Source organism: Strix aluco, chromosome 8 (assembly GCF_031877795.1).
Source record: "Strix aluco isolate bStrAlu1 chromosome 8, bStrAlu1.hap1, whole genome shotgun sequence".
NCBI classification, from domain to species: Eukaryota; Metazoa; Chordata; class Aves; order Strigiformes; family Strigidae; genus Strix; species Strix aluco.
In genome coordinates, this window is record NC_133938.1 from 11,267,860 (window position 1) to 11,281,523 (window position 13,664).

Genomic DNA, 13,664 nt, shown 5'->3' on the forward strand with positions numbered 1-13,664 from the left:
TGCCTATAAACATACGGGGACTGGCTCTTCCGCCCGTCCGTCACCACGCGCCCACACTTCTACTGGCTAACTCTCTTATTTATAACCCGCCCTCAAAGGCTGACCAGTGAAAGCGAGGCGCCCCTAGCAACGCCCCTCTCTCTTTCCTGCCACTGGCTCCCGCTCTTCTCTCGGGAGTTGTTGTCGCTCGTATGGTTGGTCAATCTGCCTGCCTCTCAAGTGGCTTATGACCAATTAGAAAGGGGCACTCACGCGGACTACCTGCGAGACCCTCTGCCCGGGTTCCCTTCCTCCATTGGCCGAGCGCCACCGTCCATCCAGCTTCGTCCGGCGCCGATTGGCTGCTAAGGAGGGGCGGCACCCGACCGGCGCTGTGGGCGGCTCGGCGGCGGAGCTCGCTCCGGGGGGGAGGCGGACGCGTGAGGAGGAGGAGGAGGAGGAGGAGGAGGAGGCGGGGGCGGCAGCCGAGGGAGGAGGAGGAGGAGCCGCGGTGATCACGGCCTCGGGTCCCGCAGCTGGGCTCCCTCCTCACATGGGGCCCCCTCGCTTGCCGCCGCGGCGGGACAGACCCTCGCCGGGTTGCTGAGGGGCCGGGGGTTGGCTGCGGGTGGGGTATGCGGCCATGAGAGCCCGCGCCGCCCGCAGGCCCCGCTGGCGCCGCCGCTCAGGTAACGGGGGGCGGGGGGGGGGCGCGTTTCTCTGGGGCAGTCAGTGAGGGGAAGGTCCCGGCGCGGGGGGGGGGCACCCCCCGAAGGCGGTGAGGGAGGAGAGGACAGGGAGGCGCTCCGGGAAGCGGCACCCTTTTAGCGGAGGGGAAAGGGCAGCCGGCGGGGTCCTGCCGCCCCCTCCCGCCCCCGGCGGCGCGGTGAGGCGAGCGGTGCGTTTCGGTGAGCGGGTGGGTGAAGGGGCTGCGGTCGCCCCGAGGGCGAGGCGTGAGGGGGAGCGGGTGCTGCAGGACGCCTGAGCGCTGCGGGGAAAGCCGGCTACAGAAACCCGTGCCCTGATCCGGGGGCAAGGGTCTGCCTGAACGCGGCTAGGAGCTTTGCCCAGCCACATGAGGATTGCTTTCGAAATGGTCACTTTGCCAAGAAGTGTGAAAGCTTGGGTCGGGTTTTACTATTTTAAGTGCTACCCTGTAAGAATACGTGAATCATGTTTTAATGACAGGCTCGACTGTTCAGGTGTATGTGCATATATGTTTGTATTATGGCCTTCAGATGAAAGGTGCTGTATGAATGCAGATGATCTCTCTTAATGTTGCATTCCTTTCAGGGTGGGAACTATATTTGCTTTAAGTATGGGGGATTTCCCACTTGGGTATTCTCATAGGTGGTGCCTTGATAGTTGAAAGCTAAAATTTCAGTAGTACTGAACTGAATTTTATTTAAGTTTATACCTTTCTGTTTGTTCCCCTAGAAAAGACCTATAGCTAATATTTAGGATAATTTATGAGAAGCCTTTATGCTTCAGCTGAAACTTTTTTTTTTTTTGGTGGAGATCAGAGTTCTAGCATATTTTGTTGTCTGTAAAATCAACAGACTTACAGTTCTATGAACTTAATTAGGTAGTGGAATTTACAACCTAAGATAAGATTTTTTTTTATGAGAAACTCTGATATACCCAGTGGACTAACCATAAACCTTTCCATTTAGTCATCATCTTTTGGAAATTATTATTGCATACCATATCCTGATAGGCCAATAAAAATGTCATTTTCTGACTCCTGCAGAAGTATGCTGTGCAGCTGTAGACATGGCTATGTGATTTCATTGTCTGTTTTGGTTTGTCTTCATGTAAAACTTGCATGCAAAACATGAGTAGCTTGAACTGAAGGCAGAGGGATGTGTTCCCTGTACCTGGTGGCAAGTGTGTGCTCTCCTATGTTTTTTGCTTGGAATTTGTTTTGTGCTGTTTCATTAGGATGAACAGCTGGCTGTGGGAGTGGAGCAGGAGATAGGGATGGAGCAAACCTTGCTTCAGTGCTTAATTTTTTTGTGACCATGGAAGGAGAAAGTTGGTCCAAATGAGGTGTTCTGGTGTTACAGGCCTGCTGTAGCCTCCAAAGCTATACACTTGCTTTTGCTGTTGTCATTCTTTATGCAAATGATTTCACAAATTCATGAAAGAAATGCAGGGTTAAAGGAGGGGATTGTTGCTTCTGTGTCTGCTGCAGAAAAGAATGAAGCTTGTGATTCACTTGCATCATGGATTCCCTTTCTGTATTCTTCTGTAGCCGAGAACCATGCGTTTGCACAATGGCAAAGCTTTTTATTGTATCCTTGCAGTGTGGTATCCTGCAGCCTGGCACAAAAATAAGTGCTCTTCTAGGCAAGATCAGGAAAGGTCAATGTTCATATTTTTTTTAAGCCCTTTTCCTCCTTATTAGATCCCCAACGTATTAATTTGAATTTGTGTATTTATCAGTAAGTACATCTAATAATTGACAACTGTATCACACTGGCTCTGTCTGTTGTCAAGTCCTCTTTCTGACTTAGATAGTAAGCTTTTTTGCATGTGGTCCTGTCTCTTTTCCTTAAGTTGAACACATTTCTGGTAGTCGCTAAGCCACTTTTTGATATGATTGTCCCATTGGTTGCACTGGAGAACTGTAATAGCTCTTGTACCCAGGAGTGGAGTTAGTTGAGATAACTTTGCTTTTGAAGGCTGACTTTGTGTGCTCCAGGTCTGTGGCTCACAAACTGTGAGATGTGTTTCTCCGCGGTACTCAGAGTGCTTCAGATTGTTGTGTAAATACCATCGGATTCCAATGTCTCCAATACCTTAACAACAACAGATGTGGGAAGCCCTGTTCTCACTTCAAAAATTTGTAAATAAATTAGTCAAGACTGTGTTACTGTTTCATTTGTGCAGCAGGTACCTGAAGTAAACATGGTGCTGGGTGTTTCACTGAACATGAAACCAGTAACATGGATGGGTGTTTCAGCTGTATTTTAAGGGTAGATTACAGAATGTGTGTTAAATATTTGTGGAGATGATACTTTTAGCTGGAAAATAGAAACATTGACTGCCTTGTTTGATGATACATAAATGTAAATTGTGTCCAGGAGAGGTCAGTCAGGTATGAAATTCAGCCTGCTTACTTTATATTCATGCCTCTTTCAAGCATTCTTGTTCTCTTTTCTTGCCTTTTCTGTGCTGGATTGTCTCTCTGGCTGCATCACAACCACAGAAAGTTGCTTCCTGTCTCCTGTGAAACCCCCCCCAGTGCTAATAGAGCTGTCAGCCCTCAGTCATAAACCTGGCAGAGAGGCTGAGGGGGAAATTTCTTGATTACTAAGATGTTACAATACCTGTGGCATTGGAAGGCTTTGATTTCCTTTGTTTTTCTCAAGAAAAACTGCTGACACCTGGAAGGCATGAGCTGCTTCTCAGTGTCTCTACTGAGCTCTGTTTTGTTAGGCAAACATAATATATTAAAATCATCCATTTGAAGCAGCAGCTGTGCATTGTACATGATCTACTTGAGTGATTATTTAACTCTAACGATGCTCTGTAACTAGGCTAGAGACTGTCTGCACTGTGGATTGGAGTGACTAAAACCAGACTAGGAGAGGAATGGATTTTTGCAAGGTCCTTCTGTAGAGGTTTAGGTTTGTATTATAATTGGACCCTAGAAACTGTTGGCATTTATACTATGGGCATAAGCATCAATATGTGCCAGAATTTATGCCTCTGCTTGATGCAGATATTTTTAAACCTACAACCTTGACCCTGAATCCTGAGCTCTGCTGTAAGTTAATGGCTAGTCTCTCTTACTGGTTTCAAACTTGGCTACAGAAACAAAATAAATGAGCTGTTTGTTTCAGTTCAGCCTCTTGTGGAGGTTTGTTTGCAGTATAAAACCACGATGCAGTTTAGCAGACTTCCAGTGGTGTAGCAGGGCTAATGCAGGTCTCTTCTGAGGAATGTCAACCCTAGTTGTGGGAAGCTTATGCTATGACAGTACTGGCTAGAGCTAGGAATTATCCCCTACAAGGGAGATGAAATTAAAGCAAAATATTACCTAAATGAAAATAGAAAATGTTGGGATTTTCACATTTGAGTGCAGTGTCATAACTAAGACTATAAACTGGACCCTAAGACTTAGCCTGTAAAAGTAGTCAAAAAGACTTCAGCTTCAGGATGAGTTAGGCCAAACATAGTGCAAGCTCTGGTACTTGTAGCTACCTTGTCTGTAAATATTTGATACTATCTTTTTCCCAAAGACAAGAAGCTATGTTATGGACAAACCAAGGAGCTTTCCTCTGTTAGGAAAGTGGATGACAGGAGTTAAGAACAAAATTGTGGAATGTGTGGTTCTCTTTACCTGTTTAGTTTGATTTCTTGTGTTTCATTTCCAAACATCTTTTTCTTGTTTTTCTTTTTCTTTTCCAGGCTAATGACCTCAAAGTCAATTCAGTCCTTGGAAGATTTTGTTCTTTACATTCCTTTGAAGCTTTTCTGAAATTTGCACATTACAACAGTGAATTCTACCCCCCCAAATTATTATTTTGTTGATTGATACTTGTCAGCATAATTCCTTCATGTTTTTGTAGTGCTAGGTTTTGAAGCTACATCAGACTATGAGCTTAATAGTTAACTCTTGGCAAATGACTTATGTCAAAGCTTTGGCATCTTGTTCTTCAGAAAACCTTTTCAAATTAATAACATGCATCTACCAGATTTATTGCTTTCCAGGCTGAATGCCTAGCGACAGTCTTCTGTGTCTAAAAATGGTTGTTGTTGTTAAGGCCATCTTTTAAGAAATTGTGAGTTTGACATTTGAGTGCAAATATGCACATATTTATAAAGATACTGTGGACAGAAAACATCTTAGTAATGAATTGAAATGGTTTTTAGAAGGATCTTGTTTTATACCCTAAGGCGTTAAAGGGATGCTTCTAAAGTTGGGAAGCCTTACACATTTTTATGTCTATGAAGTATGAAATGTTAAGTACTGGCTAATATATGTGACCTGTTAGTTTTACATTCATGTGTGGGGTATAACTTGATGTGCTATTGTGTGATTTCCATCTTTAAATATTTGCGGGCTTAGGCATTGGTTTTGAAAGCCAAATAAGTGCTGATAGTATTTGTGTTTTATAGTAACTTCTACAATTAAAATATCAGTGCATTCGTGCAGTGGAGAAACTGATCTTAATATAGTATTAACATGGATTATTTTTTATTCTTCAAGGTTTTTTTAAACCAATAAATTAAAATGTGGTAGGGTATGAAATATTCTGAAATTGTGCTTTTCAGTAATGTAATAAATGGATGAGTAGGGCAGGTATGCATTTGGGGAGGTGTATTTCTAAATTATTTTTGTCTTGGCAGAGTGGGGTGCATTTTTCTTGAATAAGTGTGTCAGAAAAATTGGTCTGAAAACTGAGGATTTATTGGGAAATGTTTTTTAGAGTGTTTAGTGTCTTTTTTAAACTGGCTGTTGAGCACAGCTTAAGAGTTTTTAAGCTGAACTTTAATATGAAGAAAACCACCCAACAGCCTTTTAGTTGGTTGCAGGATTTGCTGGATAGTCTTGGATTCTGTTCAGTGCACTTTAATTAACCATACAAGGTAGTAAATTAAAGTACCTCAGACTGACTTGACAGTCAATTAAACCTTGGTTGATTTCATTGAGAATGTGATCATTAGCGTAATTGGCCAAAATGACAGGAGGCCCACTTGGAACTGTGCCCACTTGAAATTTTCCTCTAATTCTGTGTATGCAATCCTGGGCAGAATACTAGACAAATGGAGCTCTATCCTAATAATTTTGAAGGATTTCGTGGAGCTGTCTGGAAAGAAGGCAAACCCTAGCAGACAAAAATGAAGGAATGGGTTACTTGGGAATCCAGATGGCAAAACCTTTTGGGGTTTATGTTGTGTGAAGTACTTTGAATCTCTTCTTTCATTGTGGGATTTGTATAGAGTTTTGCAAAGTTCACCATGTGATTTCAATCAAAAGGATGTGTATGTGTGAGGGAGTTTTTTGTGTGTGTGTTAAATAGATCGAGAGACAATGCTGAGAGCTGATCTTTCCTTAATGGTATCTGGATACTTAAGACAGAGTTAGGCTTTTCCTCCTGTTGAAGATGGCTTACCGAACTTGGTGTCTTCCTCTAGTTAAGACAACAGCAATCTTCCTTATTTTGTTTTTGCATATGTCTTGCTTTGCCTGGAAACTTAAATTTATAGTCCTGCTTTACAAGTTGCTGTAGTTTGCTGGCTGCGGTGTGGATGTGGTGTTTAACGAGATTTAGCAGGGGTGTCTACAATATCCAGGGTCCGCTTCATGTGGCATTGCTGTGATACTGGAGTGTCAGAGGGTGCATTTCTGGGGCAAATACTTGTTCCTTTCCTTTGGAAAGCAACTAGTGCATGTGAGTACTACTCTGATGCAAGTGAGTACTAAAAAATTGTTTCTTCAATTACAGCAGGGTTTTCTGTTCAGTCTCCAAAGATACTTGCCTCTCATGTTCCAGAGAAATAATTAACACCATGGTTTCTTGTCTGTCCTCCTTTCATAGACAGTTCTTTCTTCATCTTCTTGAAAAGTAACCAAATGATAGTTTGTCCCTTTCAGATCAAAAGGAATTATTTAAGCGTGCCTTGGAAATTCCTGGGCATCTTCTCTATAGCTGAGGAGGTTCTCTGGGCTATTTTTCTCAGCTGGAGAGATATAACAGGCTTTATCTTCCCATGGTGCTTCTGTACCATTTCCAGACCCTCAAGCCTCATGGGGCAAGAATATGAGGTCAGAAATTGGATCCTGATCTTCTGTGTGGCAGTCGGCCACACTATAACATTAGACTATGTAGTACTATCATCTGGAGAGTGCAGTAAGTGCATGCGTGTGGGAGTCAGCATATAAAATTCTGTAGGAATACCACAACATGGGATTTCATAAAGATTAAATTTTCTTAATCAGGCCCTGGTAAGACTCTCTCTTATACCCACTGACTCTCGCTTAGAGAGGTAAGTGTTAAGATGTTTGAAATAAACACCCTTGAAAATATGGAGGTGTTTTTGTTTTGTTTTTGAGAGGACAACCTCAATTCCACAGAGTTCAACAGAGTTTACTTCTGAAGGCAGGGAAGGACTATGTGCTTTTCTGATGTGTTGGCACAGAGCATCTCTGAAAGATACACTGCATACAAAACATGGGTATAGCAGCACTGCTATGTATTCAGAGGACAGCTGGTGTGCCTGTTTTTGAGATGCTCTTCAAATTTAGTGTATTGTTCAGGTTCTGTACATCTGTGTAAACAGAAGTATAATTGCCTGGCCTGCTCCCTGCTTTGTGATTATTTTGTCCACCATTTTTTTTTCCTTAATTTTATTGTTTCCTTCCCCTCCTTCCAGTTTTTTATTCACTCTCAAGGGGTGGTGGGGCAGGAGGAGGCAGGGAGAGAAATCTATCCTCTTTGTGACTGCTCACTTTGTTCAGGTTTTGTAGAGGCTCACCAAATTGCTGTAAATGAACAGTTAAGTGTGGAAAAGATGAATAACCTCCTGAGTCTAAAGTTTAAAGAAAAAAAAAAAAAGTAGGCCACCTGTCAGGTCTGCCAGTCCAAGCTGAATTTGATGGGCTCCAGAGTCATCCCAATTACTTCATCATCCTCTTAAAAAGAAAAAAATTCCCTTACTGTTGGTTTTTCCTTTTTTCCTTTTTTTTTTTCCTTTTCTCTGACTTGGCAAATGTAGCTTGTTTCCTGTGTTTTCAGTTGAACTGAAATTAATATAGCTTCAAAAAGTGTGTTTGTGGGTAGAATTGTTCTGGCAGTTTCTTATAAGAATACTTTGTTTTTGCAGCAGGATTGTTGATGTTTTTATAAATTTGGAAGCTAGTTCTTTAGTGGGTATAAACTTGTGTTCTTACCAGTTAAGGAATTGGTCTTGAAACGTTCATAGGTGGAAGCTTTAGCAACAAAGGTTTTGGTGTTCCAGCTACTGTTATTGACAGCTAATAATTTTCCTTACGTCAGCTGAAAGTTGATCTGTTTTTTTATAGTTAGAGATCCTTTGTTCAGTCCCTAATGTGAAATGGTTTCTTGCAATAGCAGTAGATTGGTCACCAACTGCTACTGAAGTAGAATAGAACGTTACATTTTGTGGGTTTCCTCCTGCTTACTTGCTTGTTTTAGCAACCAGAACTTAAGTAAAAAAGAAAGGGGTGGTGGGGAAGGAATGAAGGTTGTTTGTTACCAGTTAAATTTTGAGTTCCAAACCTATTAATCTCATAATAGCCAGAGCATAGGGTGTTTCCATGAATCTAAAGGAAAAGTTAATTAGATTGTCTGTCCTTACTGATGATGCTGTGTGGTTGGTTGTGTTGTGGTTGGGTTTTTTTTCTTTGTTTTTTCATGCCCCTGCTTGGATACCTTCAGCTTTTTTTCTTATTCCCTTAAATGGGTGTAAGCTGTGTTGGAGTCCTGTCAAACTTATTAGATATGTTTACAATAATGGTAATCTCAATTTCTTGTATTTTAGGATCCAACAAGAGTAGAGAAGACAGCAAATTACCTAAGATGTGAGAAGTCCTCCCTTAGCAAAATAAAACCTTGTTTTCAAAATGGACCGAAGTAAGCGGAATTCAATAGCAGGATTTCCACCACGCTTGGAGCGCGCTGAAGACTTTGATGGTGGCACTGGAGGAGAAGGGACTGCATCCCAGATAGGAAGAGTTTGTACCTCTTCATACAGAGCCCTGATAAGTGCCTTTTCCAGACTTACTCGTCTTGATGACTTCACATGTGAGAAAATTGGCTCTGGTTTCTTCTCTGAGGTGTTCAAGGTGTGTGTTTAGTTCTTTCCTCTCTTGTGTTGATTGCTTCATGTTTGGTGCTGTGAATGTAGGAGAGTATCAGCAGAAGTACTTTTCACTGAAGTCCACTGTTCCTGTATTTGCTTTACTCAGGATGAGTGAGTGATGAAGAACTTGCAGGTCTCAGATATTTCCTCTGTCACTGTTTTTTACCACTTGTAATTTATTTGTGGAGTTGCAGAGGCTGTTTGGGTGAAACAGTAAAAGCTAAAAAAAATTGGTTTATCTTTTGGTCTCTGCCATGTATTTTTGCATTCCTGTAGCGTATTAAACACCAATGGCTATTGGTTTTCTCATATGTAAGTGTGAATGTCTTTAATTTAGCTAGTTTATTAGTTTTGTGGGATTGTACTCTTTCCTTTGATAGTCTTTGCCTCCCAACACTGGATGCGTGTGTTAGATCTACGCACGGTTACTGAATTTGAAACCACAAAATTTATTTCACTGAAGTTACAATACGATTAACTGCTCTTCTGTTTCCTTTGCTGCTTGCTATGCCATGCCTCTGACTCAAATAATCAGAGATTGGTTTGAAGTAAATAGTCTGAATGAGAAAATCTGATGTTGTCGGTGACTTGCTACTATGAATCTGGGAAGTGGGTAAGATCTTTGTAAAGCAATTTGTGAAACGATACAGGCAATCCCAGTTTTAGTGCTGGTGATATTTCTGCTGTTGTGACTGTTCTGGTAAGGTTTATCATGGAGGAATAGGACATTGAGTTGACTTCCAGGCTTTCAGGCATTGCAAAAATATTTTGTTTCCTTGTCCTAGTTCCTGACTTTAAATGAAGTTACCCTCCAAATTACTTCCATTTCAGTGAAATGCCAGAAAACTTTTATCTCACAGTATATTATGTCCATTCCATGACACTTCATGTGGACTTTTCATTAAGAAGTTAAACCCAAAACCCTCTTACCCAGCTTTATCGCTTTGAATAAATATGTGAATTAGAAAATGAAAATTATTTTAATGTTGTTTTAATACCCAGAGGCATTCCAAACTTGATATATACCTTTCCTCTTGTGTAAAAGCAAGTCACTCCACAGAAGTTTTTCTGTTTAGCTAGGTATATAAAATTTAATTTTCACTAACACAAGTTTTTAATTCTTTCAAATGGGCAGACATGAAGAATTTTATTTGGGGTGTGTAGGAGACTTGGGACAGGTCAGCTCTTTATAAAGCCAGCTTGTGTACCAATTGAAAACAAGGTGTGTGTGGGTTTTTTGTTTTGTTTGGTTGGGGTTTTTTCTTATTTTCCTGTTTGGAAAACTTTCTGTAATGCGTTTTGTAGCAACTGTCTTTGTATCTAGACATTTTTTAATGTGAGATGAACTGATTTTTAAAGTTCTGTGTGCCACTGGAACTCATCTATACAACTTTTATGGCGAAGCTCCTGTGAAGGATACCAATAGACTTGGGTCATCTCTGAGTAACTGGGGAATAACAGACCTTGGTTTGTTTGTGTGAATTTCAGAATTCGTGTTTCGGAGTAGTTTTGTCTTAGGTTTATCTCAGTATTGCTGATTAGACATTGTGTCTTTTCCTATTCTGTAACTTCAGGATTTAGCCCTCTTTTAATACTTGGATTTTCCAGTGCTTCGGTTATGAATTCATCCTATAGTGGTATTGCCAATCGTATTTATGTTGGGACTTCAAAAAGTTTTGCAGTCAAATAGCAACATACTTTGTGAACAGACGTACTAGGTGAAATAGCTGTAATATTATACCATGCGTTGGTGGGGAACATCATGGAGAAGCGCCCTGAGGCAAGGTGCTTGCATATCCAGCAGGAAGGTATGCTATTATTGATCATTAGGAAACAAAAGTAGGTGGGGGAAAAAAGTGGCTAAAAAAAAAAAAATTCCAGCGTTCATAGTTGTTGATTTATTAAGAATATCTTATTTTAAGAGAGCACTTGGTTTAGTCAGGTAGTGGCATACAGAGGTAAACAGCTGTTTGAGAATTTATGTTGATTGAGAGAAATGCCTGATATCCAATTTGCCTTCCTGTGCATAACTAAGCCTGCTAACTCTTTGAAAGCCCTCCCCTGCCATTCCCCCTTTTGGTAAGCTAAACTAGATATCACGTGGTGTCAGTTTGCAATCAGTGGCATTACTCTAAGAGGGTGATGGCAGTAGTCTGAGTATCTAGTGTCTGTTTTCCCAGAAACAACCACAGACCTCCTGCAAGGAGACAATGAGTGATAAAACCTTCTCTTTCACATCAGTTTCAAACAAGGTCTTGCTTCAGTTTTGGCACAAAGGGGTGAGAATGCATTACGACCTTATCTTAGATACAGTTCCATACTCATTTAAGCAGGTTTCTGTTCTGCTAGTTTATCAGCCTGACCACCTCTGTCATTAATCCTACTATGCCGATGATCAGATTTCATGCAAGAACCTTGATGTGCTTCCAGGAAGGAGAGCCTCATGGTTTGACACAGTTAAAGTTCAGGCCTATCTGCAGGCTCACAGCTAAATGATTGAACTCGAGAAAAATCCAGGATAGTTCTAGACTTACTGTATCTTTACAAGAGCAATGAAGCCTTCCCTTTAAATGAGCAAAGGTGTCTCAAAAAACCCCATGTCACCAGAGCTTTTTCAATTATGGATTTGTCTATTGTATTGTGAGTATCATACATTGGGTTCACTCAAGTGATTTAGCAAAGAACGCTTGGACTGTTTTGAGAGCTTAGGATTTTTGTTTAGCTATGTAGCTGACAATTGTTTTCAGTGATTTCTTCCCCTCCATCCTTTTCTGTGGAAACTCCTTTTTAAATATAGTCTATCGCAGTGGACAGAAGTTGTGTTCTCTTAACTTGGGAATAGGAGTACGTTACAGCTTAGATGTGTATATTAATGGTCATATGTGCTATGAATGATCTTTTATAATTTCTATTGCACCTTTATTAATAAATTAAAGTTTGTGGTTTATTCAGCATAAAGTATTAAATTAGCATTTTGATTTGGCTAGCCATCACTAACACTTCAAATTCATGTTCACCTGAATACTAAGTATTATAGAAACTAGTTTAGAAAAACTGAACTTTGTCAAACTTCTTAGCAATCTAGTTTGAAGGAGCTGCCTGACTAGTATGTGTTCCAATTTTCAACAGCAAGTTGAGCACACTGAGGCTTACTTTTAAGATTCAGCTAGGCAAAGTTTATGTAAGTGAGCAATGCCCAGCCATGATCCCAAACCTTTAAATTCCTAGTTGGGAAGACTGACAGAGCTGTAAGTAATTGTGGGGTAGATAAGCATCACACTGAACCTGAATAGTGTATTAGGAAATAGATACTATTCGTTATAAAATGTGTGCGTGTGTGTTGGAACTGCAGTCAGACTAAAATCCAGGATTATCTTCTATTCGAATATACCTTCAGGTTCAAAGCCAGTACTAAATATTCAAGTTGCTGTAAAATTCCTTCAGGAGTTCTTGTTGGCTCTACATTCTGTAGCTGAACTTTTGAGACAGGCTGGAAATACTTCAGCATTTGGCTGAATGTTAAAAGTGGACTTTTTGCAGTTTATTATTCATGTATACATGAAAACAGGGATCATTGGTCCGATACAGAATTGTGCAGATTCAGTGTCCAGTGTATCTGCATGTTGGGAAGGTTGTTGTAAGGTGCATCAAAGCCATATGAAAAACAAGATATGATGACTCTTAGTGCTGATATGACATGAATACCCTTGAGAAGCAAATGCTGGAAATAGTGCCATTCTGTGGTGTATGGACTGTGTAGCCTATGAAACTAGCATTATCCAGGTGCAAGGCCAAGTCTGAATACGAAGAGGGAGCACCGAACTTCTGGCTGACTTAACAAGAGGGATGGTGAGTACAAATGGGTCAGTATCCTCAGGATATTCATGCTGTATGTTCTTATGCTGTAAGGCCTCCTATCTGAATACCTGGGAACAATGGTCCTCAATTCATCTATTAGTTGTTAGGCTTTATTTTGTATGGTCAACTTCATGTTCTCTGAGTTTCAAAAGTGATGACTGATCAGGGAAGGTACGCCTGTCTAAATACATACTGTGTACCTGAGGCTAGGATTCTGTTTCTCATATTTATTTAATGTCATCAGGATGCCTTAAAGATAAGCAGCATCCAGCTGTCTAATGTGAAAGGAGAAACAGGGCTGATGTGGAGTTGTGCTTAGGGGTAGTGTGAAGAACACTTATATATAATTCTTTTTTTTCAAATACCTGTAATGTACTTCGGATAAAACTGGTAGTTCTGTTCCTTCTAATGTACACTATCTAGTATCATTTATGTTTTGTATCATTTATGATACTGTGTCTCTCGGGCACGTTGTCATACTGATGGACTTGATCTCTGGAACATCTGACTGTGGTAGATCTGAAAGATACTACTGATCTGGCTTTCCCAAAGTGACTCATTGAGAGCTTTTTTTTTTTGTGCTTTATGACTTTATTACTGTTCTGCTTGATTAACATCTCTCTCTGTGTCTGTAATTTTGCAGGCCTTGAGTCCAGTGCAGAAATGTTTGATGTCACTTTCTTCTTTTGGCCTTTGACCTAGGTTTGACCTAGGCTAACTAGAATAAACAGTGCAGAGTAAGAACTGTACAATAAAGTGAGGGACTAACTCATATGACTTCAGACATAAAAGTTATAAGAATAGACAGGTCACTTGACCAAAATAAAAAAAAAGTATCTGTCTTGGTTGGCATGAATATCTATTTTCATATTATACTTTTCCCATTATGTCTTGTGGTTAAACTATATGTTTAAAAATAAAGGCATTATGGACTTCTCAAACAGTTAAGCCTTGGAAGAGTTATTAGGTCATCTACACACATACACTGCCAC

The 13,664-nt window shown here is 40.6% G+C and overlaps 1 protein-coding gene across 2 annotated transcripts in view; it reads left to right on the forward strand.

The window, feature by feature from the left end:
- The first annotated feature begins 201 nt into the window (after positions 1-201).
- Positions 202-13,664, forward strand: part of TESK2 (testis associated actin remodelling kinase 2) — an 82,674-nt gene continuing 69,211 nt past the window's right edge. The window contains exons 1-2 of one of the 2 annotated variants that reach the window (XM_074832165.1): positions 202-668; positions 8,494-8,797. In XM_074832165.1, coding sequence (XP_074688266.1) covers positions 8,576-8,797 — 222 coding nt within the window. In that variant the 5' untranslated portion in view covers positions 202-668; positions 8,494-8,575. The remainder of the gene's footprint in view (positions 669-8,493; positions 8,798-13,664) is intronic. The other variant, XM_074832164.1, reaches the window with a different exon arrangement.